Here is a 25849-nt window from a genome sequence, read left to right as displayed (position 1 = left end):
GTGTTTGTAGACCAAATGGTGTCCTGCACCAGGCTGTGATTATGCTGTAGATTTTGTTGTTGGTAGTGGGAGTTACGATGTTATGTGCAAATGTTCATATGGCTTTTGTTGGAATGTAAGTACCATTTGGTAGTTAGAAACATTCATTTGTTTTTTTTTTCTTCAGTTCTTTTTACATGATAAACTAGTATCTTTTGAATCTGAACGTGCAGTGTACTGAGGAAGCTCACCGTCCAGTGGACTGTGGCACTGTAGCCAAGTGGATTCTGAAGAATAGTGCTGAATCTGAAAATATGAATTGGTAAATTTATATATAGCCCTCCTTATAAGTAAACTTGACTCCCATAATTAAATTAAATCTTGAGGCCAACTCGTCTTCAGATTAGAACTAATATTCTTTAATATTTACACACTAATTATTTTTAAAGGAATTTCCTCTACTTCATTAGATATTAGAATGTCTTCTAATGTTTTAAAACGTGGAGGTGTGATGCGAGGCATTCCACTGCCTAGAGGCGTGAGGCGTAGTTCAGAATGCAAGAGGCGCAAGCCTCCCGAACACAAGGAGGTGTAAGCGTCCTTAAGAGAGGGGGGTTACAAGGATGAAGAGGAAGGGGGGTTCTCAAATTTTTTCTTATTTTTAATAAAAATCTTTTATATTAAGAAGAACAAAGATGCATAGCATTAGTTGAAAGGGGGGTCTTTTCAAAGCGGATCCAAAGGGGCAGGGGGCAAACTACTTTCTTTCTCATTATCTTTTCTTTTCTTTCCTTTTCTCTTTCTTTTCTTCTCTTTCTTTTTCATTTCATTCCCTTTCTTTTCCTTTCCCTTCCTTTCCTTTTTTTTTTTTGTCTTTTTATATAAGATGTACATGAGGCATACGCCTCTAGCATGCCTCATGGAAAAAGTGCATGAGGTGTACCGTTTACGCCTCTTGCACTTGAGGCGTACGCCTCAAAGGTGTCAGTGCCTCTGGCATACGCCTCAAGGCATTTTGGGAGCGCCTTGCCTGGAGGCGCGCCTCCAAGCATATGCCTCCCACGCCTTTTAAAACATTGGGTAGAACACTACCGAAAAGGCCACTCCAGTATTCTTCCCAATCAAGGATACTAGAAATTTGTCTAATTTGGAGCATATAGGGTTTGCCAGGAGGTTTGACCATCTGACTCTGAATTATCCCAAAGGCATTTCTTTCAGCTCAAAAGCTTCTATGAAATCATTAAATCTTCTCATGCTGGTAGTCACCCTCTGTCTTATACTCTTTGACTCACTGGCAAATCTAATTACATTGAAATTTCCTCCTAGACATCAAATTCTCTCCCAAGCCCCCTTACATCTGCAAGTTCTTCCCAGTTCCCACACCAAAGTCTTTCCCTATAGGAGTTCTTCCTACCAAGGTTGCTTTCCGTATAGATGTTCGTGAACCCACACAAATCCATCTTGGACATTTTTCAACTTAACAGATATTTTGAAATTTCCAATCAGTTCTTCCATGCATTGTACTGTTTTCTCCTTCCATACAGTTAATAAACTTAATATACCACCTGAGGCACCCCAGGATGGGGCAAAGCTCCAGCTAATGTTCCTCTCACTCTAAACACTTATTATCCATCTCTTGTCATTCTCCTGACAATTGGATTCTTGGACCAACAATATATCCGGTTTTCCCTTTTTGAAAACATCCTTAATTTTCCTTCTTGTAGCACTTCCTAGATCCCTGACATTCCAACTAATAATATTAATGACAATCTTTCTATTACAACCCCAACCTCTACCAATCTACAACCCTCCTTTCCTTCTCTCTCCCCTAGCACTGAACTCCCTATCCCCTTCAACATCATTAATGAGTCTCTCCACTTCATTCATTTTTCTCTTTGTTTTCACTCTCACCCCTTTACCTTTCCCAGCGTAGGATTTAAGTGCCTTTGGATTTTCCATCTTAAAGCCCATTCTTACAGCTAGCCCATCAATATATGTTTTTTATTGCAAGTTGCAACAATGGTCAAAGAAGATTATTAATGATGACAAAACCCTACCTTCCATATTATTGATAGTTGCATGGGTAAACAACAGCACATGGATGGCAACACATAAAATACAACTTACAGAAACAAGTGAGATTCAGAAAACAGATAATTCCTGCTTCATAAGAGAACATTCTTTTTCCTATTGATAAAATGTTCATCTTTTCTCCTGCTTCCTAATGTGCCTGCTGTTATATCAAAATCCTGTCCTAGTGGTGCATATCTTTGCTAATACTGCCCTTTTCCGCTTAGTTAAAACCACAAAAAACAATTTGTGTTTGTGTCTGTTTATTCCTCTATATTCCTGCTTAATACTAACATATTTTGTTCATTTGGTGATGTCCAGGATATTAGCTAACTCCAAGCCTTGCCCTAAGTGCAAGCGTCCTATTGAGAAGAATCAAGGTTGTATGCATATCACATGCACACCTCCTTGTAAATTTGAGTTCTGCTGGTAAGATTTTTATCCTTATGTTGTAATTTGTAAATAATGAAGTAGTGCTGAAAACTCAGGGCCTTCAGGCATTGGGGGTAGACTAAAGAATGAGGAAGGGAATTCTGTTGCTCTTTTTTCAGGACCAATTGGTATAGGTGTCTCTCTTCGGGCTGAGATCTTGGCAGTCTTAGAAGGAGTACAAAGAGCTAAAGGGCTAAGCATTTGAAAATTGATCATAGAAGGAGACTTTAAAGTGTTGGTGGGCAGACTGAAGGAAGAAATGAATGGGCTTTGGAACTACAGTAATGAGAAGAAGAGATTAAAATGACTAACAAAGGACATTGGTATAACACTTATATGGGTTAAAATAAGAGGTTCAAATGGCTAACAAAGGAAATTGATATAAAACTTATATGGGTTAAAAGGGGTGAATAGGGTTTCTTTATTTTGGGTTCACTTGTAACGTAATCTGGAATTTTTGGACAGCATTCTTTCTCAGATGGGAGAGTTAAGAGCTTATCTCCCCTAACCAGTCTTAATCTTTATTAATGAAAAGTTATTTGTTATTGATCAAAAAATAATTGTAAACAATTAGCTAGTTGTACTCAAGTCAAGGTAAACCTGATTTGTCTGGTATCTGAGGGGTTCTAAAAGATAAGGATAGCAATATATTTGCTTTGTTTTCGGGACCTATGGGAAGAGGCACCTCTAACAGGGCTGAAATAATGGCAGTATTACAAGGGGTTCAACTAGCTAGTCAACTTGGTGTAGAAAATCTAATAATTGAAGGTTTAAGGTGGTTATTGGATGGTTGTTGTCTCTGGACGCAGTTGCATGGGTTTTAAGTGATATTATAAAGAAAGTCAGTTGGCTAACAAGATCCATGAATGTGAGATGCTAATTGGTGAGAAGATCAATTGGCAAACAGTATAGCTGACTCACTTCCCAAACAAGGGTTAACTGGGATACATTGTTGTGGGCTGTAATGTAATAGACTTTTTTCTCTGTTTCTTGTTGTCTATTTTTAGCCTTATTTTAGAGTAAGGCTGCACCTTGTGCCTTACTCTGGGATTCTTGTAACAGTTGTCTCTTTTTGGTTATTAATTTATTAAATATTTTTCAATTATAACAAAAAAGTAAATAATGAATAGATTGTACATGGAATACTCGTCCATGGTACATTATATCTTCTGTGATATACTTTTTTATGCAGAGAATATGTTGTTACAAGAGAAATGATGTTTATTTTGTTAATGCATGATATAAATTGTTTGCAGGCTGTGCCTCGGTGCATGGTCAGATCATGGTGAGAGGACAGGTGGTTTCTATGCATGTAATCGGTATGAGACGGCAAAGCAAGAGGGAGCGGTATGCTACATGTTTATGCCGTTCTGTTACAATCCAAGCAATATTTTCTCTATGCTTCTGAGTTTAATTTGAATCTCTAGTTGAGGATCAAAGTAACTTCTCTTTTGTTGTTTATAGTATGATGAAACTGAAAGAAGAAGAGAGATGGCTAAGAATTCCTTGGAGAGATACACTCATTATTATGAACGATGGGCAACCAATCAGTCAGTATGTTCAGCTAAACTAAGCCATTTCTTTCTCACCTGGAAAATTGTTTCTTGCAGTGTTTTAAAAGCACAAGGGGCAATTTGCTCCTGAGGCACAAGGTGAGACACATACCTTTTTGAAGCAAGGCACAAAAATACAAGAAAATGCCAAAAATGTCAGAAATTCAAAAAAATATTAAACATAATATTATTAAAAAATATAAACTTAAAATTTAAAATAACTGTTTTAAAAAACCTATTATCTAAAATTAAAATACATAAACGTAACGTGTAAAGCATATTCAAATGAAAATTTAAAAATAAAATAAAACATATAAAACATTTTCAAGCATGTAGTGCTTTAAAAGTGCAAGGGCCAGCACAAGGTGAGGCGCACACCTTTTTGAAGCAAGGCACAAAAATAGAAAAAGGAAGCTAAAAATAAAAAAAAGTGTCAGAAAATTAAAAAATGCCAAAAAATACAAAAAAGTCAACAAATATTAAACATAATGTTAATAAAAAATATAAACTTAAAGTTTAAAATAATGTTTTAAAAAACCTATTATGTAAAATGAAAATACATAAACATAACTTGTAAAGCGTATTCAAATGAAAATTTAAAAATAAAAACAAACATATAAAGCATTTGAAGCATGTAAAACCCACAATCTCTTTGTTTCCTCAATTATATGAATTCAATTAGCTAATGTGATGTAAAACATATTGCATTCTTGATTCTACTAGTTGCCTTTGTACCACGCCCCTCTAGGCAAGCCCAAACAAGTCCATGTTAGGGTCTTAAATTCTTATTTCTCACATAAGAAATAATGATTTGATAACTTTAATTGCCTTTTAAGAAGATATTGTATAAATCATTATTTTTTTTTGAGAAACAAGAATTTAAGACCTTAACATGGATTCGTTTGGGCATGCCTTAAGGGCTGTGGTTTGGGGTCTGGTGGTGGAGCCCTTGGCCCAGCCATTAGGCTCGAAAAAAATCCAAGAACGTAGAATTTAAAAAAGGCGCATGCCTGGTCTGAGGCGCACCAGGTGTGCGTCATTTGAAAGGGGTGTGCCTAGGACCTGGGTGAGGTGTATACCCTAAAATGTGCCTCACTTGTGCGCCTAGGCGCGTCTGAGGCACACCTTTTAAATCACTGCAAGCATGTAAAACCCACAATCTCTTTTTTTTCCTCAATTGCATTGCTTCTAGTAGCTAATGTGAATCATGTGATGTAGAGCATATTGCATTCTTGATTCTATGAGCTGCATTGTTACCAAGCCCCTCAAGTAACTATGGTCTGGCCCCCGGCCTAGCCACTAGGTTGAAAAAAGCAAAAAAGTGTAAAGTTTTAAAAAGGCGCATGCCTGGGCTGAACCTCTGGAAAGTGCTGCGTCTAGGACCTAGGTGAGGTACCTACTCTAAAATGCACCTCGCCTGTGTGCCTACCTTTTAAATCACTGATTTCTTCTATTTTATTTAATGCTTCAGAAAGTATAAATACGTAGTATGGCCTTATATGGAAAGGTTTTCAAAAAAATGTAAAAGCAAAAAGTAAGAATTTGAATTGTGCACAAGGAGAGTCCAAAACAAAGATGAGGGCTAGGGTAACTTAAAACTACTATACAGAAAGCCATCAGAGGACCAGTGCTGTAGATCAACTTATGATATTTTCTTGGGTATTGGCTTGATATTTAACATAGATTTCTGTATAACTTGTCTTTCATGCTTTTTTCACTCTTGTTTAGCATCGTTGAATTGCAATCTTGTTAAAAGTAGAGTTAAAATTATTATTTTTCTTCCTGGAATGCCTGTGCCTTTTTCCCAATAGAGGTTCCTCTAATTAAGAGCACAAGTATCTCTATAGCTAAGGAACCTTTTGTTCTTTGCTTCCTCTAATCTTGAACTCTCCTTGGACATTGAACTTGAACTTCCTGTACAGCATACCTTTTGTGGGAGGCCTCTTATATATTCTGCTTTTATAGCCTTCATTTATGCCTGCAACTATGGACTTAGTAGATTTTAATGCTAATTTGATGCATCCAAATGTGTAAGGGATCTGGTTTTGCTTGGAATTATATATATATATATTTTTTATTTTCATTGTGTAGAATTATATCTTTGTTAATAGAAAGACATTTAAAAATGTAATCAATCTGATGAAAGTTACATATTTAAACCAAAATCAACTGCTAGTTGTAGTGCGACTTCAGATTTTAACATCTTAACAAAAACAGAAAATAATGGTGGCCAAATCTATAAATGAAAGTATGGTAGAGGTGTATTGGGAGCTGCAGATACTCGAGTTTTATGGTTTAATCATATGAAACGTTATTGCAAAAGTATATGATCATATTAGAAAGTTAGTTGCCTATATACAAATCAGGTGTTATCACTGGTATTGATTTTTGTAGTGATAGCTGGTATGGGATAGACTAATGTGAAGATCTTCTATGTTTTTGTGGGTTAGACATGTCATGAGATGCTACTACGCTATTAATGTGGATGGTAAGATTGTATAGGGTAGCTTTTTAAACGATTGGGATATGGGATGCTTAAATTACAACTTCGTAGAACTCATAATTTGTGAAATCTGTTTTTCCTTCAAGGGCTCAGATGGGATAAACAGTTGGGTTTCCAACATTTAGAAGTGGAGGGGGATTCAAAATTGGTCCCAGGGTGGATAATTTGGACGCTTGCCCCCTTAGCATATAAAGGAAATAATGAACTTGACAAGGGAGCTAGGAGCACAATTTAACTGGGTTAGGAGGTCAGCAAACTGATTGGCTGATGTTTTAGCAAAGCAAGGGGTTATTAGGGAGACTTTATTTTGGGCACGCTTGTAAATTGATTATGTTATGAGGGTCACCTTTTTGGAAGGTGGCACTTGTAATTCTATAATTATCAGAATTAATGAAAGTTACCATTTCCTATAGAAAAGCCATTTGGATGGTCTGCAGCCACTAAGATGGAAAGGAGGTAAGATCACTAACACCATTATGAACAGCTTGTTTAGATGGGTATGGTGATTGGCATATGCTCATACACATTGCTTTTTTTGATGAATAACATAAATTTCATTAAAAAGAGAATAATATATACAAACTTTACATTCTAATTTACAAAGAATGGTCCCTCACCCTCTCATATATATTACAACAAAGCCCAAAATTTGTTCTCTCTCAGCAGCCCCTTGCTTAGCTCAGTGATTTAAAAGGCACATTTTAGGGTAGGCGCCTTGCCCAGGTCCTAGCACAGCCCATTCAAAAGGCGCACGCCTAGTGCGCCTTGCGCCTTAGTTGGTGTGCCTTGCTCCTTGCCTCGAGGGGCATGGCACAAAGGCGGCTCGTAGAATTAGGAATGTAATATGTCACATTAGCTACTTGATGCAATTGAGAGAAAAAGAGATTGTGGGTTTTATATGCTTGAAAATGTTTTATATGTTTGATTTAATTTTTAAATTCTCATTTGAATATGCTTTACATATTATGTTTATGTATTTTAATTTTAGATAATGGGTTTTTTAAAACATTTATTTAAAAATGTAAGTTTATATTTTTATTAGTATTATGTTTTATAATTTTTTGATTTTTTTTTTTTAAATTGTGTGCCTTGCCTCAAAAAGCCGTGCGCCTCGCCTTGCGCCTCAGGCGCAAAATGGCCCTTGTGCCTTTTGCCTTTTGCTTTTAAAACACTGGTTTAGCTAGAGTGTCAGCCATAGAGTTGGCCGATCTTGGAGCCCACTGCACATAAACAGTCATATTCCTTGTCATCCATCTAATCCTCTTAACTTTGTTTCTATAAATCCACAGAACCTCCTCATTATTTAACAGCCATGCTATTACCATCTTTGAATCAGCTTCTATAAATAATTTCTGTATATCTCGTCCTCTTACTCTTCTAATCCCTTCTGTCACCACCATAACTTATGCCCTCACTGAGTTAACATTATGAATTGGCCCTGGAAACATTCCAACTACATTACATCATTCATCCCTGGGCTTTACACCTGATTGCCTTGGATTTCCCCTACCACTGCTGTCAAACTAAATCATGAGGAGGTTTTTCTTTGAATCTCCTGCTATTTCCTTATGATTTAACAGCCACTCATGCACAGATTTTTTTAGTTAAAAGTGGATAGAAGATGGGATAGGAGTGTTTGGAGCTCTAGGGGTATAAGTTGGTCTTTAGCACCATCATGTAGGGCTTCAAATGGCTTTGTTACTTTGTGGAAAAATGATGTGGAGTGTGTGGAGTTAATAGAGATTTTTGGTGTCACTTAATTTTCTTTTTGATCAATAACAGAGATTTCATTTAAAATTTAGGGAAAATAATGCAAGGAAGGGGAGCTAAACTATCTTAACTGCCCATAATTGTCACTAGACACACAAGATACAAAAACAATCACAATTGGGCCCAAAATCCGAATTCCTATTCAACTCTTCTCTAGCTAAACCATCTGCAAAAGCATTCACACTTCTCTTTACCCAAGTGCACCAAACTTTCATGTCCTTTGTCAGCCAGTTAAATTTCCTCTTTTCATTGCTGTAGCTCCAGAGTCTTGAGTTGTGTTCATTTAACCAGCTCACTATAGTCTTGAAGTCACCTTCTATGATGAGTTTGTTTATATGCAGATCTTTAGCCCTTTGAACCCCTTCCAAAGCTTCTAGTATTTCAGGCCTCAATGAGTTTCCCAATCCAATTGGGCCAGAGAACATGGCAATTACATTCCCTTTTTCATCCCTCATGACTCCCCCTATTCCAGAAGGCCCTGGATTACCCATGCTGCTGCCATAAAAATTCAGTTTGGTACACCCAAGAGGTGGGGGATTCCAGTTTGCGCTAGAGACCTTCCTGGCTGAGTATGAATTTGCAATTTCCTTCCAGTTCCTACTCAGATCATCAACTGAAAATTCTGCAAACAGATCCAAGGTTTTCAGCCAATGAGTTACTCTTATGTGAATCACTTTTACCACTACTTCCATACTTCTCTCCTGTTCTGAGAAAATCCTTGCTTTTCTTTCTTCCCAAATAGACCAACATACTGCAGCCCTAACGCATCTCCACAATCCTTGCCCTTTTCGTTGGCCGGTTAGAAGGTAAGGAAGTAAACAAGCTTTGCACATTCATTGGAGAGTTCCACCTGCACTCAAACAAAGAAGTATACCATTCCCAAATAAAGTTTGCAAATTGACAGGAAATTAGTAAGTGATACCCAGACTCACCAATAACTTTGTAGAAAGGCCTCCTAACAAAAACTTCCCACCTTCTGAGGTATAGGTAGACACTACACTTCTTTAACAGGAAAAGACAAACAAAGAGGGACAACTGGCTGAATGAGGGCTTTGAAGAAGGAAACGCAAGAAAAAGTACCAGGTGGAGAGAGGGTCCAAATTCTTCTGTCTACAGTCTACCTTTGTTGGCTCTAAGAAAATCCGATCAAGGATGGATAATAAGGATAAGGTATTGTCCAATTCTGTGTCCCTGATGTCTCTTCTCAGACCCAAATTCCAACCAAACCCAGAGGTCGAGTGAGAAGGTGCAAGGAAGGAAGATACCAGTTCATTGTTAAAGGTAGAAATAGCAAATAGAGCTGGAAATTGGTCTTTTAAAGGATAATCCCCAACCCTAACTTGTTCCTAGAATTTAATGAGGTGGTTAGATTTCAAATCATACCTCATCTAGGGAGAAAATAGAGGCAAAACATCTTGGATTGCTTTCCAAGGAGAAGCCCTTGTAGTCCTTGCCAGAATACCAGAGTGCCATCCATTCTCTGTGATCCCATGAATACTACCCACTATCTTAACCCACAACTTTTCCTTTTCTAGTGAGAATCTCCACAACCATTTCTCTAAAAGTGTCAAATTTCTCTTCCTTATGTTCCCAATGCCTAGGCTTCCATCCTTCTTACTTCCTACATACCACCTCCCACCCAACCCTATGGTACTTTTTCTCCCTTGGTTCTGAAAGGAAATCCCTCATTAATTTCTCTTAACTTGCTAGCCACTCCTGCTGAGACCTTGAAAACTGACAAAAAATAGACAAGTTAGCTCAGGCAGACCTAATTAGGGTGATTCTTTCTATAAGAGAGAGATAAATTTTCTTTCACGAGGCCAGTTTCTTCTCAAACCTCTCCACATTTAGATTTCAGTACCCTCCTCTCTGTGGACTATCTCCCAATGGCAAACAAAGGTAATTTAGAGGTCAGTTAGACACTGCACACTCCAAGATATCAACACACTAGAATCTCCCCTTCCCCCAAATTAACTCCTACTCGGTGTTTTAAAAGGCATGGGAGGTGTACGCTTGGAGGTGTGCCTCTAGGCGAGGCACTCCCAAAATGCCTTGAGGCATATGTCAGAGGTGCTGACACCTTTGAGGCGTACACCTCATGCGTTTTTTTTTCATGGGGCATGCTAGAGGTGTACACCTCATATAAAAAGACAAAAGAAGGAAAAAGAAAAAAAGGAAAATAAAAGAAAGAAAGAGAAAGAAAGGGAGGGAAAGAAAAGATCAGGGGAAAGAAAGTGGTCTGCCTTGGTCCCTTTGGCTGGGTGGCTTTGACCTCCAGACCCCCCCCCCCCCCCCCTTCAATGCAGCCCTTTTTTTGTGTTAGGGAGGGTCTTGCTCCGCTTTGACAAGACCCCCTTTCAACCAGTGTTGTGCATTTTTATTCTTCTTTATATAAAAGATTTTTATCAAAAATAAAGAAAAAAATGAGATCCCCCTTCCTCTTCCTCCTAACCCCCCTCTTCTTAAGGAGGCTTACGCCTCTTACATTCTGAACTATGCCTCATGCTTCCACATTTTAAAACATTGCACCTACTATACAACTTTTCTCAAAATTTACTTTAAGATTTGACATTTGTTCAAAAAGCTGTGTAGTGAGTTTCAAATTCCTGATCCAATTGAGATTCCCATGGTGTCACTTAAACTTAAAAGCTTGGAATATGGATGCACATGGGTTTTTGACTAATATTTATGGACCTAATTTGTATGGGTAGAGGAGCGAGTATTGGGAGGAGCTTTTTGCAAATAGAGGCTTTTGTGATGGTCCTTGGTGCGTGGGTGAAGACTTTAATGTCATTAGGTATTTTCATTTATAAAAAGTCATTAGGTATTTTTCATTTATCAAAAAAGTCATTAGGTATTCTCATGAAACTATGGATCCCACTAGCAAGTAACCACTGTACGAGGCATTTTAATAGTTCATCGATTCATGTGTGCTCAAGGAGCTTTCTCTATTGTATGCTAGGTACACATGGTCCAATTACGAAACCAACCCAACCTGTTCAAAATTGGTTAGATTCCTTTTCTCTTTAGTTTGGGAATCTCATTGGGTAGGATTAAGCCCTATGTAGGGTAACTTTAGACCATTGCCCAATTAGGTTAGTTAGGAAGTAGTTGTGAGAGGTCTTTCACCCTTTAGATTTTAGTATGTGGCTAACTCACCTTGAGTTTGTGCATAAAGTAGAAAGTGGTGGAAGAGCTGGTTTGGTTTAAATGGAAAGCAGTAAAATTTTACAAGAGGGTAAAATGGTTGAAATCCAAAATAAAGGAGTGGATTAGGGATTACTTTGGGCAGGTAGAGGAGAAAAAGGAAAATATAACTGTTCAAATTGAAGAATTCAATAGGAAGGAAGCCCAAGAACAGTGAGGATGAAAATTTTCATAGGTAGAAGTTGAAGGAGCTAGATGCAACCCTATTTGGAGAAGAGGTGTGTTGGAGACAAAAATCAAGACATAAGTTATTGATAAAAAAATCAAGACATAGGTGGATTAAAGAGGGTGATGGCAATACAAAGTTTTTTAATGCAATAGCCAATAGAAGAAGGAAAAATAATTTTATATCCAAATTGATAAAAGACTGGTAAGAGATCACAAATCAGGAGGAAATTGCAAAGATATTTGTTGACCGTTTTAAAATCAAAAGACCTGAGACTGATAGGGTGGAGGTACTTGGTTTAGATTGGCTTTCTTTGGATGGGACTTTTCTTGAATAGTTGGGAAGGAAATTTGATGTTGAAGAGATAAAAAATGTTGTTTTTTCAATGGACAGAGGATGCCGCAGGGCTAGAATAAACTAAGAAAAGATAGGAGAGAAGTATAGGGAGAGAGGAGAAAGAGGAAAAGAAAGAAACCCCAAGGAATCACTCCATGGGGCCTAGAATCACTCTAGGGTTTGTAGATATCACACCATATAGCAAACTTGCATAAAAAAAAGAAACCATTAGCTTCAAATGGAAGAGAATACATCTATTTATAGAGTAACTTGTGTCGCCTGGAATACTGTTCATTATAATTACAAGATGTATTGCCCATCTTGTGGATCAAGAAACTCAATATCTTTGTACCTACTAATGCAAACTGAAAATCAAAAGGTAAATCCTATTAAACTAGAAGAACAAGGTAACATGGGCCAAGCCAACATGGAACTAGTCAATTGGACTTGGGGGTTGGACTTGTACAAGGGCAGAATTGGAGGCAGCTCTACAAGGCCTGATATTAGGGAAGCATATTGTCACCATTTCATGTACATAAATTTTCAATAGTTCAATAAAGTTGATTGTTATTGGTGGAACAAAAAAATCCTTGAAAGGTTATGCTTAGCTACTTTGATGTTCAAAATCTTCAGACTTCATAAAAATTTTAGTTCATGTGCTTTATTTTTGTCTTTGCCTCTTGACTTCAGAGTGGGAAGCTTTTGTATGTTATACTAATAAAGTATTTTGGTTTTTGTTGCTGATAAAAAAGCATTACCTGTTTTGCATCTAAAATTTTTCTTTTGTTTTTGTTTACTCACAGTCGAGGCAAAAGGCTCTTGCAGATTTGCAGCAAATGCAAGCTGTGCAGGTATACAAATTTCTCTTAATTGTAATATGATCTAGGTGGCTTGTGAATCTGTTAACCTTTTGAAGTGCATGCCAATGCGGCATAACATCTTAATATATAAGAGCTACCTATGCCCTTGTGTATTGCATAACTAAAAAGGCATAAGGTGTCCTTTTTTTGATTAGTAAAAAAAGGATACATCAACAAACTGGCACCATACAAAAGGTTCAAACCACTTGGGGATCACAAGCCCATCAAAAGGCACATTGTCAATTTGCTTAACGTTTTGGGCTATAGCATGGGCTGCCTTAGTGAAAGTACGAGGTTTGTACACAAACTGAACTAAATGAGTCCTCAGAACTAAATGGGCATCAGAGATGATGATGATTTCCTTCCATTCTTTTCAGAAGCTAACAGAAGAGCCCTCCAAATAGATTGAAACTCAGCTTCCACGGGACATAGAATTTCTCCTAATTGCCCACCTGCTGCAAACTCGTACTGTTAATAGGTTATAATTTTCTTTAGCCAATTGTCAAGGCTGTTCTGAATTAAAAAGGAAGCTTTCATAGAAAAGGCTTCATAGAATCAATCTCCATATTAACCTGACTTCGCTAAGGTATGAAACCTATGGAGTTCACATTCTGAAGGCTTGGGATTAGTCTTCATTCTTCAGCAGGTGTCATTGAAAGTAGCTCCATGGTGAAACATTTCCCATGACTGGTGAATTTGAACAAAATTGCAGTTACAGATTTCACATGGTGATGATTGCTTCTGCTGGAACTGAGGGTACTCGTAGGTGAAACATGATACCGAGATGCCTGTAAATGCCTAATGCACCTCTGTCCAGAATTTTTGTAAGTGGAGAGTTGTCTATGTGTTTGTGCCCCTAACTCCCTATCCTTATTTGGGTATCATAGCGTAAAAGATCTCCCCAAATTGTGGACCATCATCATCCATGTTCTTTTTGGTCCACCCCTAGGCCCCTTCAACTTGCAACAGATCAATTCTTCTTACAGGTGCTGTTGGTGGTCTTCTATGCATGTGATGAAACCATCATAGTCTACTTCCTCACCTCACATTTTATCATCTCTTGGAGCTACTTCATAGGTTCTTTTAAATGACTTCGTTTTATCATCTATTGGAGCTAATTTTTCCACCTATCCATCTCAGTATATGCATTCACCAAATTGTGGATGCTAGCTATAAATTCATATGCTTGCTCTGAATAAAATTCTCGTAACGTTCAGCATATGCTTCCTCTGAACCAGTGTTTTTAAAGGCGTAGGAGGTGTATGCCTGGAGGCATACCTCCATGTGAGGCGTCCCCAAAATGCCCTAAGGCGTATGCCAGAAGCGCTGACACCTCTTAGGCGTACGCCTCATATGCTTTTTTCATGAGTCATGCTAGAGGTGTATGCCTCTTGCACACTTCATGTAAAAAGACGGAAAAAAAAAGAAAAAAAAGAAAGGAAAGGAAAAGAAAGGGAAGGGGAAGAAAAAGAAAGAAAAGAATATTTGGTGCAGGCCAGTTCCCCAAAAAACTATGGCATTTTGTTGGGAAGTATTCCATGGGAAAGTAAACACTCTAGATAACCTACAAAAGAGAAGAACTTTCCTCTGTATTTCTCCTAATTGGTGTATCCTCTGTAGAGCTCATGGTGAGGATTGTTACCACCTATTAATATCTTGTCCCTTTTCTACAGACTTTTGGGCTTGGCTACTTTTGTTGTTTGGGAGCAGTTGGAGTCTACCAGCAGAAGTTCACATGCTCTTCAACCATTCTACCTTTTATTGGCCTACAAAAATAGGGAGAATTATGTGGAGATGTGCTCGTGCTGCCTTGTTTTGGACTCTTTGGGAAGAATTGAATGCTAGAATTTTTCAAGAAAAGGAAAGGAGCAGTTAGGAATTGAAAGACTGTGTTAAATAGGGCAATAACTTGGCTGAAGACCTTGGAAATTTTTCATTAATTCTCCTTTAATGACTTTTGGAGATATTGGTTAGCAGTAGTGAGGTGCTCATCCCTAAAGGACAAATCAATTACAAGCTGGTCTCTTCCATCCGAAGGCTCACTGAAGTTGATCTTTGATGGAAGTAGCTTGGGTAATCCAGGATTATCCGGAATGGGGGGTGCTTTGAGAAATGAGAAGGGAGAGGTTTTGTTGCTCTACTCAGGTCCCTTGGGAATTGAGGACTCCATCAGGGCACAACTTTTAGTTGCTGTACAAGGGGTGCGATTTGCAAACCAGTTGGGGGTACAACACCTAACAATTTAGGGGGACTCCAAAGCAGTGGTGGGTTGGTTGAAAAATCCTGAAGAGGCTATGTGGCGTTACAAGAATGAAATGAAGAAATTTAGTTGGTTGACAAGGAATATGTTGGTCACTGTACAGTGGGTGGGGAGATCAGCAAATACTTTGTCAGATGTGTTAGCCAAGCAAGGGGTAAATAGGGAAGAATTGTTTTGGGCTCAGTTGTGATTCTTGCTTTTCTTTCCTAGTTTACTTGTAAGATTCAAGGAGGGGCTGCAGCTCGCGCCTCTCCCTGGGATGTTGTATGAACTCACTCTAAATATGCTTCTGAATTAATAAATTTATTATCATTCATCAAAAAAAAAAAAGAAAGAAAAGAAAAGGAAAGGAAGGAGGCGTTCCTCCTCATCCTCCTCTCCTCTTAAGGAGGTTTACGCCTCCTTGTGTTCAGGAGGCTTATGCCTCTTACATTCTGAACTACGCCTCACGCTCTAGGTAATGGAGTGCCTTGTGTCATGCCTCCGCGTTTTAAAACATTGCTCTGAATCAATCCTCTTGGTCAAGATGGTTTTTTGCCTAGTAAGATTTCCTGGGTTGAACTTCTATTCCTGCTATGATGCACAGCAGCCTTGGCAAAAGATATGTTTTTTTTGTTTATGTTACTATCATATTGCCATATTGCATACAGATTGACATTTCTCTTGATATCTGCAGATTGAGAAGCTAAGCGATAAACAATCTCAACCAGAATCACAGCTTAAATTCATAACAGAGGCTTGGTTACAGGTAAATCTTAAATTTTGTCATCTACCTCATATTTTGGATACATAGCAGCCTTGGCAAAAATGGTGATACCCATGCAAGGGCAAAAGATGAATTAATATATATTGGTATTAAACTTTTAAGATTATAAATGTGTCATCCTATATGATAGATCATAATATCATATACAAAATCCATCAAATGAAAACATGTAACTGCAGTTGTTATCTTTCAAATTCCAATGTCCCATTTTGATTCGATGTTTCTTTTGAAAAGCTAAAGCATATTCATTCAACCATTAAGGGAACCTATCTGCACCAAGGTTCTATACAATGGGAATTTACTTGACAGACCTTTAATTTACAAAAAGAGTCGGAATCAAAATGAAGAAAATGACAAGACTTTCCTTTGAACAGTCTATGCACCCCAACCCAAGACAATTCTCCCCTTTAGAATAGCTTTCAGCTTATCTTCAGATTCAAACTTGTTTTCAAAATTCTTAAAGTTATTTCTGACCAAACACAGTCAACATCACAGCATGAAAAGTGACCTTCCACACAATAGAGCCTTCTTTACTCAATTCTTTTGGTTGCCAGCTGGCCCAGCTTCTGAGAAAAGGAATGACACTCACATCGAACAGCTTTTTCATCCAAACCCACAGCACCTCTGAAGTCTTGTAGTGAATAAACAAGTGATCAGTTGTCTATTGTGAGGTATAGCACATAATGCTAGTTTCATCTTTCAGCTGTACTCCCCTTCTTACCAGATTTACCTTGTATAAGCACTTATTAAATGCTGCCTTCCAAACCAAAAAGGACACCTTGGTGGGGGAGGGGGGGACAGTTGAAGTCCAGATGAGAGAAGCTGGAAAGAGAATAACCTCCAGTCCTGTTTTGGGATTGTAAAGAAGACTTTGAGGGAAACCTGTCTGATCTGGTGTCCCACTTCCCCAACCTTTTATCCTCACTCTCCACGTTAGTCTCCACTTTCCTTAAGGCTTGGAGAAGCTCAACGATCATAGGCAGTTCCCAATCATTCAAATGCCTTGTTAGAAAGGGTCTCCATATTTACTCTGCGATCTACAAAAAAATAATTTTCTTTCACCAAACTGTTCCTTTCCTGAGCAAAATCAAAATTTGTGTTTCTATGTTTATGATAAACATTATGAACATATCATCCTTTTGTATTTAATTACTATTATAAAACGTCTGTTGTTATGTTTATGCTCTAAGCTGAAGTTTATTTTATGATTCTAAAAGCCAGTGAGGCATACGCCAAACTACCTTGTTCATGTGGCAAGGTCTATGCCTCAAATTATGTGAGGTGTATGCCTCACGCTTCAATTTGGTGAGTGCTTTGAGACTAGACAGCATCAAATTGAAAAAAAAAAAGAGAAAATATTGATGTATAGTCAATAGTTTTCAAGGCAGAAAGGTGAAACTATTGTTACCTAGGCATCTGCTTTTGAAACCAGATTGGCTCCTCACAGCACATCACAGCCATGCATTGGGAACATCTCCCCATGAATGACAATATATAAATATGGAAGATGTTTCAAATGTGTTGCTGAAAGTTTTGTGAGGTTGGTGGGAGGAGCACTCTGTGAGGAGAAAATCTGGATTCCTCACTTGGGCATTGCCTATGTGATTGGCTTTTTATAATAAAAAGAAAATTAAATCGTAGGGTAGTTCCCTAGGTTTAATAGCAACCAGTAGTCTTGCACAAAGTGCACATTGTCAGACTCAAACCTTGTTCTCCTCTTACTGAATTTGGTTTTTGTTGCAGATAGTCGAATGTAGGCGAGTGCTCAAGTGGACTTATGCCTATGGATATTACCTACCTGAACATGAAAATGCTAAAAGGCAGTTCTTTGAGTATCTGCAAGGTAATTTTCTTTGTTAGTAGATAGGTGTGCACCTTTGGTGGGCTTGGGTTGTTTTTTGTCAAAATTTTGAATGGGTCTGGCCAGTGATTTAAAAAGCGCGCCTAGGCACATAGGCGAGACGCATTTTGGGGTATGCGCCTTGCTCAGGTCCTAGGCGCACCTCTTTCAAAAGGCATATGCCTGAAGTGCCTTGTGCCTCAGCCTAGCCTAGGCCGGGGGCTCTGTCCCCGGACACCCGACCATGCCCCTATTTGCTAATGTTGTTCATTCATTCATTGCAATAAAATCTCTTCTTAAAAGGTATTGAAAGTTATAAAATCATTATTTTTTATGTGAGAAGAATTTCAGACTTGAGGGGCGTGGTACAAGGGCGACTCATAGAATCAAGAATGCAATATGTTTTACATCACATTAGCTACTTGAAGTAATGCAATTGAGTAAAAAAAGAGATTGTGTGTTTTACATGCTTGAAAATGCTTTATATGTTTGCTTTTATTTTTAAATTTTCATTTGAATATGCTTTACATTTTATCTTTATATATTTTAATTTTAGATAATAGGCTTTTTAAAACATTTATTTTAAAATTTTAGTTTATATTTTTTATTAACATTAGGTTTAATATTTTTGTTTTGATTTTTTTTTTGCGTTTTTTGAAAAAAATTTGGCATTTTTTTGAATTTTCTGACCTTTTTCTTATTTTTTATCTTTTTTTATTTAATTGCGCCTTGCGCCTCAGGCCCAAATTGGCCCTTACGCTTTTTTTGCGCCTTGCGCTTTTAAAACACTGGGTTTGGCCCAAAGGCTCAAGTTGGGCCAACCCGAGTTGCACCCCTATTAGTAGATTAGTAGTTGCTTCTCTTGTTATCCTCTTTTTTTCCAGTCGTATGTAAGATATATCTTCTTGTTTTGTAGGAGAGGCTGAATCTGGGTTAGAACGGCTTCATCAATGTGCTGAGAAGGAATTGCAAGTTTATCTGAATGCAGAGGGCCCATCAGAAGATTTCAATGAATTCCGTACAAAGCTTGCTGGACTAACCAGGTAATTATTAGAAAATTCATCTTCTAGAACTGAACACATTTTTGTGTGGTTTCATGTGCCTAATTTGATCTGCTTCATCCTACAAGGTTAAATGTTTTCTGTCTTAACAAAGTTCACACGAAACAACCCTACTTGAAACAAGCAAGCAAACTGAAAAAGCTCCATCCACTCTTCATGGTTTTAGACTTTTAGTTCACCAAGTGCATGGTCGTTATTGCATTTTCATTCAAGTATCTTTTATTGGACGGGAGAATGGAGTTTTCTGGAGTAGAACTAATTCCTCTTGTTGGCTGCCTTTTACTTCAACTGATCAAGTAGTCATATCTTTTTTGGTTATTGCATTATTTATCATATTCCATGGATATAGCCCTATGTGGAGTGGAATGCAAAGCAGGATTCACTAGTCAACCCCATGTAGTTGGGATAAAGCCTGAGTTGTGTTGTATGTGATGTGGTCTTATTTAACCTAGGTTGCAGTGATATTAGTTCTTCAATATCATATTATAAATGAACTATTTTAATTGTCAGCTAAATTAATAAGAAATAGAAAGCTGGTTCTTGTTGGCCTTGTGGAAAACAAGGTATCCATCCAGTGGAAGGAAGGTGGTTCTTATTAATAGTGTTCAGCTGCTTTGCCTACATTTTACCTCTTGCTCTTCCGGATTCCTTCAGGTCTGGCTCATCTTTTGGAAAAGAAAATGAGAGATTTCTTGTTGAAGGGGTGGAATGAAGAGTTCAAATTCCATCTGTTGAGCTGGGACAGGGTCTGCAAACTGATGAAGGCTGGGAGCTTGGAGATCAGAAATCTGAAGAAATTCAACCTGGCCTTGATTGGGAAATGGTGCTGGTGCTTCAGTGAGGAACCTGGCAACCTGTGGAGAAGAGTGATCAAAGCTACATTTGGTGTTATGGGCATGGAATGGCATTTTGGTCTGGAAACGTATTGGAAAAGCATACCCTTCTTTCCTTCGAGGATTTAGAGTTGGAGATGGCAATGGAACAAGGTTCTGGGTGGACAAATGGTATGGGCAGAGCATCCTTTGTTACATCTGTGTTCCATTTCTTTTTTGTTTTGGATGCTCAGGACAGGGATATTTGGTTAGACGCTGCTACTCAAGTCTCCTACGGAATAGTCAATTGGTTCCCAACTTTCAGAACAAACCTGAATGATTGGGATATGGTTCAGGTTCAGTCTCATACTCTCATGTTCCTCAAGTGAGCATGTTCTGACTTGAGAAGGCGGTGTAGTGAGAACAGTGGTCTGTTTCTGGATGCTACTCAACCTTCAACAGAGTAGTTAATTGGTTCCCAACTTTCAGAAACCTGAATGACTGGGAGATGGTTCAGCTGCTGGAGGTGCTTCAAATGGTTCAGTCTCATGTTCCTAAAGTGAGCATGTCTGACTTGAGAAGGTGGTGTAGTGATAACAATGGTCTATTCTCTGACTGCTACTCAATCTTCAGTGGATTAGTTAATTGGTTCCCAACTTAAAGAAACCTGAATGACTGGGACATGGTTCAGCTGCTGGAGGTGCTTCAAATGGGGAGGAACTCGGTGAATTCCCTGCCAGTAGAATTTGGTATTAGTGGTGCTCCCTCCAAGATTAAGTTCTTTGTATGGATAGCTTCCTTGGAGAAAGTGTCTGAGCTGTGTTAAATTATTAAGTAGGGGAATGGTGTTGAACCAGGTAGGATGTCTTTTCTGTTCTGAAGGGATGGAAACAGCTTAATATTTATAAATGTGTGGGTTGTGGTCCTTGATACATAGGATGGGTCGGTTGTTTTTCCCCGTCCATTTATTCATTCCTTGAGTTGGCATGTGAAAGGCTGAACAAGAGAGGGAAAATCATGTGGTATGATTCCAATAGCTGTATTTTGGTGTGTTTGGGGTGAAAGAGATATTGGGATCTTTAAAAGCTTGAGGTCTGATGACCAGGTTCTGTTGAGAAGTACTTCACTCGTAGCTGTACACAAATGGGCGTAAATGTTCTATATTTGTTTCCATTTTGTTAATTCAGACGGCTAGAATATTACTGATTTTTTTGACAGGGAATATCTTGCGATCAGAAATTGTGTAAACAAATGGGTGTAAATGTTCTATATTTGTTTCCTTTCTGTTGTTAATACAATACTTTTTCAAAGGAAAAACATAATCGGCTAAATTGATTCCTGCTCTAGATTGGTTAAACTTTGTTCAGTCTTGCGACATCCTCATGGTTCTTTTCTTTTTCCTTGTGTCAGCATTTATTGACAATAGATAATTCAAATTTTAACTGTGTCTCTTTCTATTTTATCTGACAGTGTAACTCGGAATTACTTCGAGAACCTGGTACGGGCACTGGAGAATGGGTTGTCAGATGTGGATTCCCATGCTGCTTGCAGCAGAACAGCAAGCTCAAAGAGTTTAGGAGGCAAGGGAAGGGGAGGGAGAGGCAAAGGAACAACATCCCGAGGTCCCAGTCGATTGGATGATTCAGGTCACTGGTCCTGTGAGCATTGCACCTATGCCAATATTAAATCTGCAGACACTTGTCAGATGTGCCACCAGCACCGGTAGGTGGTGATCTACATAACTTAAGCCGTTGCCCTCCCATCTGATAGGGACCCTTTTTTCATATCCTTGGCTGTTCTCAGTGGTTGAACTGCTCTGCTGCGAGGATGGTATTACTCGGTCAGACAACTATGAGGCTCTCAAGTCTTGGTATAGGGAAAGAAGTATACGGGGAAGGAAAGAAACCAGCCAAGCATTCTCGTGGTTGTGGACTTGTAGTGGTAAAATTTTAGTAAGATATCTTACTAAAAGTTAATTGTATATAATGATTTCTCTCTCTTAGTGCTTGAAGTGGTTGTGTGAACTAATCATAATATAATAGGCAGACAACATTGGCAGATGGCCAATGCCATTTGCATCTTTCTGCACATATTCAGTAGAAAAAAATCTGTAACCTGTTGAAGAACTTAACGATGGAATGTAAATGGACTTGATCCCTTACCGGAGCTTCCAAGTGTAGCAGTAGACAAAAATCAACCAACCTATTAACTACCAGAAGTAGACAAATAATAAAAGAAAAAACTATGTTAAAGAGCAAAGAGAGGGCAGTAGCAGTTTTTACCAATTTAAAAGGAGTGACAAGTATTGCATTTTCAAACGATCACAACTATTGCATTATCCTCAACTATTGCATCTTCAATCTATCACAGCATCCCTGGCGTAATGCAGCATTCCCATTCATTGCATCCTCCCAGACCCTTTTTACAAATCGGTCCCCATTTTACAAATAGATCGAGAATGCCTCCAAAATTCAAAACCGTTTTTAGTTTTTCTAAAGTGGATTAAATGGATTCCCTGGATCCCCTGCCTTGAGATGATGCATTGATCCATTGTTTTCTGTGCGTTTTTGTCAAAACCAATCCAACCGTGCATCATTTCCTGAAGCAACTGTTCAAGCTGCCATACTCAATCCAAATTGAAAATTACTGCTGTAATTACCATCGCTAAGTATTATTTCCTCTGTTTTAAACCCTAAATGGGATCCATGGATTCCCATTTCCTTGAGATGATGCATTGATTAATATTTTTCTGTGCATTTTCGTCAAAAGCAACCCAACCTTGCGTCTTTTCCTGAAGCAACTGTTCAAGCTGCAATACTTCCAAGTTCCAACCCAAATTGAAATCTGTCCCATCATTCCTGCTGTAATTGCCATTGCGAAGAAGTAAAAGCAAAAAGACATACCGAGATGTCCATCAATGATCGCTATAGCAATAACTGCTAGCAGATTTTTCTCCTCTGCAACTACAATTTGGTGGAGTCAAGAATAAGCATCTAATTGACGATGGGTTAGAGGTGCCCGACCCTATGGAAAAAGCTTTGGCTGCTATGCTGTTTGAGAACATTTTTGGGAATGCTGCGCTACATTGATAGTGGGGTAAAATATTAATTGGCCCATTTTCCTTTTGTCCAAAAAGATAGACATTGGGTTAAACCCAAAAGCACTCTCAACAGCACAGGCTATTGGCCCCCAACTGCAAAAGTTAACTCCCTCCTAGGTATCCTTGACCCAACCCACCCTGACCCTTATTTTATGACCCAAGAATTGGGATCTGTTCCTCACTGAGCATGCCTCATACCGACATCAGAGACATTCCATCTTGTATTGGGAACATCTCCCCTTGAATAGTAAATGCAAGTATAGAAATGTTCACATGTGCGGCCAGGACATGCTGTGAGGTCAGTGTGAGGCGTGTTTTGTGAGGAACAGATCTGGACTCATGACCCAAATGGGTGACTTGACCCATTACTCAAATGGGTAGGTGTGGGTGGTCAATGGGTATGAGTTAAAATTGCCTGCCCTACTAACTCCTATTTATAATCAGTGACCTTGAACTTTTTTTACAAGTCCGTGACCCTGAAATTGATATGCATTGTAAGATATGCACCACCGATAAGTACTTGATACATGTTGGAGTAATGATTTCCGAATTCCGATTCAATGGATCTATGGGTTTGAGCCAAGTTTCTTTGCATCATTCTCAATAAATTATTTTTATCATTCTATGCTTAAACTTATATTTTATGAATTTGAAAATTTCTTGAATTCTCTGATTATTTTCAGTCTAAAATCTAAATATAAGCACCTGCCTCTACCATTAAGGCGATACTGGAAGAATTATGCATTATGTTGCTTTACTTTTACTTTTCCTTTGTAATGGTGCAATGCGGGATTTTGACAAAGACTAGCAGTCTAGCATCTCCATTGTCCAGCATGTTGTCCACTACTTTTAAAGCTGATGCTTCCAAACCGCCAGTCCATACTCTTGATTTGTTACCTGGAGTAAAAACCATCTGTTCACGTTAGACCTGTTTAATATAACCGGTTGTAAACATTGCATCTTCTTTTTTACTTGTAATTTATTGAAAATCTAAAATCCTTAAAAAAATACAAGACATGGAGAGAGAGAGATGAAACAATCGGGTTACAACATGAGAGATTTTGGAATATTTCATTGGGTGTATTGTATCAATTTCCATATAAGCCGACATGGCACAGGTGGAAAGGGGTTTGTGCCAATTCATTTCAGACATGCCAGTCTATATTGGAGTACGTCTAACTTGTATTGGACTCTTGGTTGATATGGACTGATATAGACTATGTGCTAACAGAATATGCTATATTTGTTGGTTTCAATTTTTTGGCACATTTTCCAATTTGTAGGCTTTCCATCTTCATTCTGCAAAAACCACCGGAGATCTTGCTGTAGAAAGGATGAAAACTAATTGAGAAAAAAAAAAGCAGAATGCATTTTTTTCGGATGGTTGGAATTGCTAGTAAGCTTTTGTTTTTATGCACTGTTTGATTGATGAGTTTGGTTTGTGGATGAGAGGGTTGGTGGGGGGTTTTGATTAGTTTTAACTATGTAGGGCTAAGATGAGATTTCTTTTAATGGATATTCTCTTGGGTTGCTCTAGGGTTATCTCTTGGCACCATATATGATATACCCCATCATCTTGGATGCATATAAAGAGCCGAGAGAGGATATATGTGTAATTCACATTTACAAGAGAATAAGCTGGGACAGAGGAGTAGATACCTGCATAGATATCCCGTGTATATAACTGTGACAATAACCTAGGTATCCCGTGTTGCTATAACCGTAAGGATCAGTTGAACTTGAGTGTGATGAATAGTCAGGACAAATTTTCTTTTATTAAAGTGGATGAAGTAGAAGCACCTGACACAGATTTCAGACCATCTTGTTAATTCCTTGCAAGTATCTCTACCTGCTAATGATGAACTTTTAGATCTTGTTGCTGAAGGAAAATGGACATGTCTAAGAATAATCAGTCCATATGAAGATGAACGCCCTTCACTAGTGTGTCCATAATATGTCTTAACATACAACACACCTCTTCAATTAGTGTTTTGGGTCTCCCTGCATTGATGTGTAATCAATTACTCATTAACAATGCAATTAGCAACACTAATAATTGCTAATGTGGTTATGGTAAGAAAGGCTAATAAGAAATTATGTCTTTGCATTGATTTCACATATTTAAATAAAACTTTACTTAAAGACAACTTCCCTTGCTAAGGATTAATCACTTCATCAACACCGCCTGAAGGAATGAACTCCTCAGTTTCATAGATGCCTTCTCTTGATATAATTAGATAAAAAAATGCACCCAAACGACGGAGAGAAGACCACCTCCATTATGAAGACTAACATGTATTGTTGCAAGGTGATGCTGTTTAGGTTAATGTTAGGGCAACCAACTAGAGACTGGTCAACAAGATTTTCAATGATCATAACGGTTATAATGTTGGAACATATGTGAATGACATGGCCATGAAGACCCTTCCAGCTGACCAACAAGTTATCGACCTTGATGTGGTCTTTGAAGTCCTATGCAAATATCAAATGAGATTGAATCCAATTAAGTGTACCCTTGTAAGACCTTGGGTAAGTTCATTAGCTTCATGGTGACACAACAAGGCGTAGTGGTGAGCTCTAAGAAGAACCAATACATCCTCGGGAACCTCCAAGGTCGGCCAAGGAGGTGTAGAAGCTCATCGACCGAATAGTAGCCCGTAACAACAAGTTTACGTCTTAAACAATATTTCAGTGCTTGCTTTTCATTTGAACAATTAAAAAGTTGAAGGATTTCTAGTGAATGGAAGTGTCGTAGCGATTTTAAAGAGTTGTTGGCTTCCCCATTGTGCTAAGTAAACCAAAGTTAAGAGAAGAGTTATACTTATCAGTAGGTAGTGGTTAACTTGATAATTGTTTGTGAAGATGAAGGGTGCAATAGGTAGTGTATTATGTTAGCAAAATCCTTATGACGTTGAGACAAGGTATACTGACATAGAGAATATAGAATTCACACTAGTTACCTAGGCCCAAAAGTTGAGATCTGACTCCCAAACCCATATCATGGTGGTCTTAACCAACCAACCCTTAAGGTAAATCATCTAAAAGCCTGAGACCATAGGTCGTTTGATGAAGCGGGCCATAGAGATTGGAGAGTTTGATATCATATACAGGTCGAAGTCAGCCATCAAAGCTTA

General features: G+C 38.3%; 1 protein-coding gene across 2 annotated transcripts in view; it reads left to right on the top strand.

Moving 5' to 3' along the window:
• Positions 1 to 21781, top strand: part of LOC104605183 (putative E3 ubiquitin-protein ligase ARI8) — a 31717-nt gene extending 9936 nt beyond the window's left edge. Inside the window, exons 6-16 of one of the 2 annotated variants that reach the window (XM_010269818.3) lie at positions 11 to 115; positions 213 to 301; positions 2371 to 2478; positions 3738 to 3828; positions 3946 to 4035; positions 12820 to 12867; positions 15813 to 15884; positions 17646 to 17745; positions 18659 to 18785; positions 21086 to 21337; positions 21419 to 21781. In XM_010269818.3, the coding sequence (XP_010268120.1) occupies positions 11 to 115; positions 213 to 301; positions 2371 to 2478; positions 3738 to 3828; positions 3946 to 4035; positions 12820 to 12867; positions 15813 to 15884; positions 17646 to 17745; positions 18659 to 18785; positions 21086 to 21337; positions 21419 to 21425 (1089 nt within the window). In that variant the 3' untranslated portion in view covers positions 21426 to 21781. Of the gene's footprint in view, positions 1 to 10; positions 116 to 212; positions 302 to 2370; positions 2479 to 3737; positions 3829 to 3945; positions 4036 to 12819; positions 12868 to 15812; positions 15885 to 17645; positions 17746 to 18658; positions 18786 to 21085 lie in introns of both variants that reach the window. The other variant, XM_088889042.1, reaches the window with a different exon arrangement.
• Positions 21782 to 25849: the final 4068 nt, after the last annotated feature.

Source organism: Nelumbo nucifera, chromosome 1, assembly GCF_055504915.1.
Source record: "Nelumbo nucifera cultivar China Antique chromosome 1, China Antique-T2T, whole genome shotgun sequence".
Taxonomy (NCBI): Eukaryota; Viridiplantae; Streptophyta; class Magnoliopsida; order Proteales; family Nelumbonaceae; genus Nelumbo; species Nelumbo nucifera.
The sequence above is the reverse complement of the archived record's forward strand: the minus strand, read 5'-3'. Positions and strand labels throughout refer to the sequence as shown.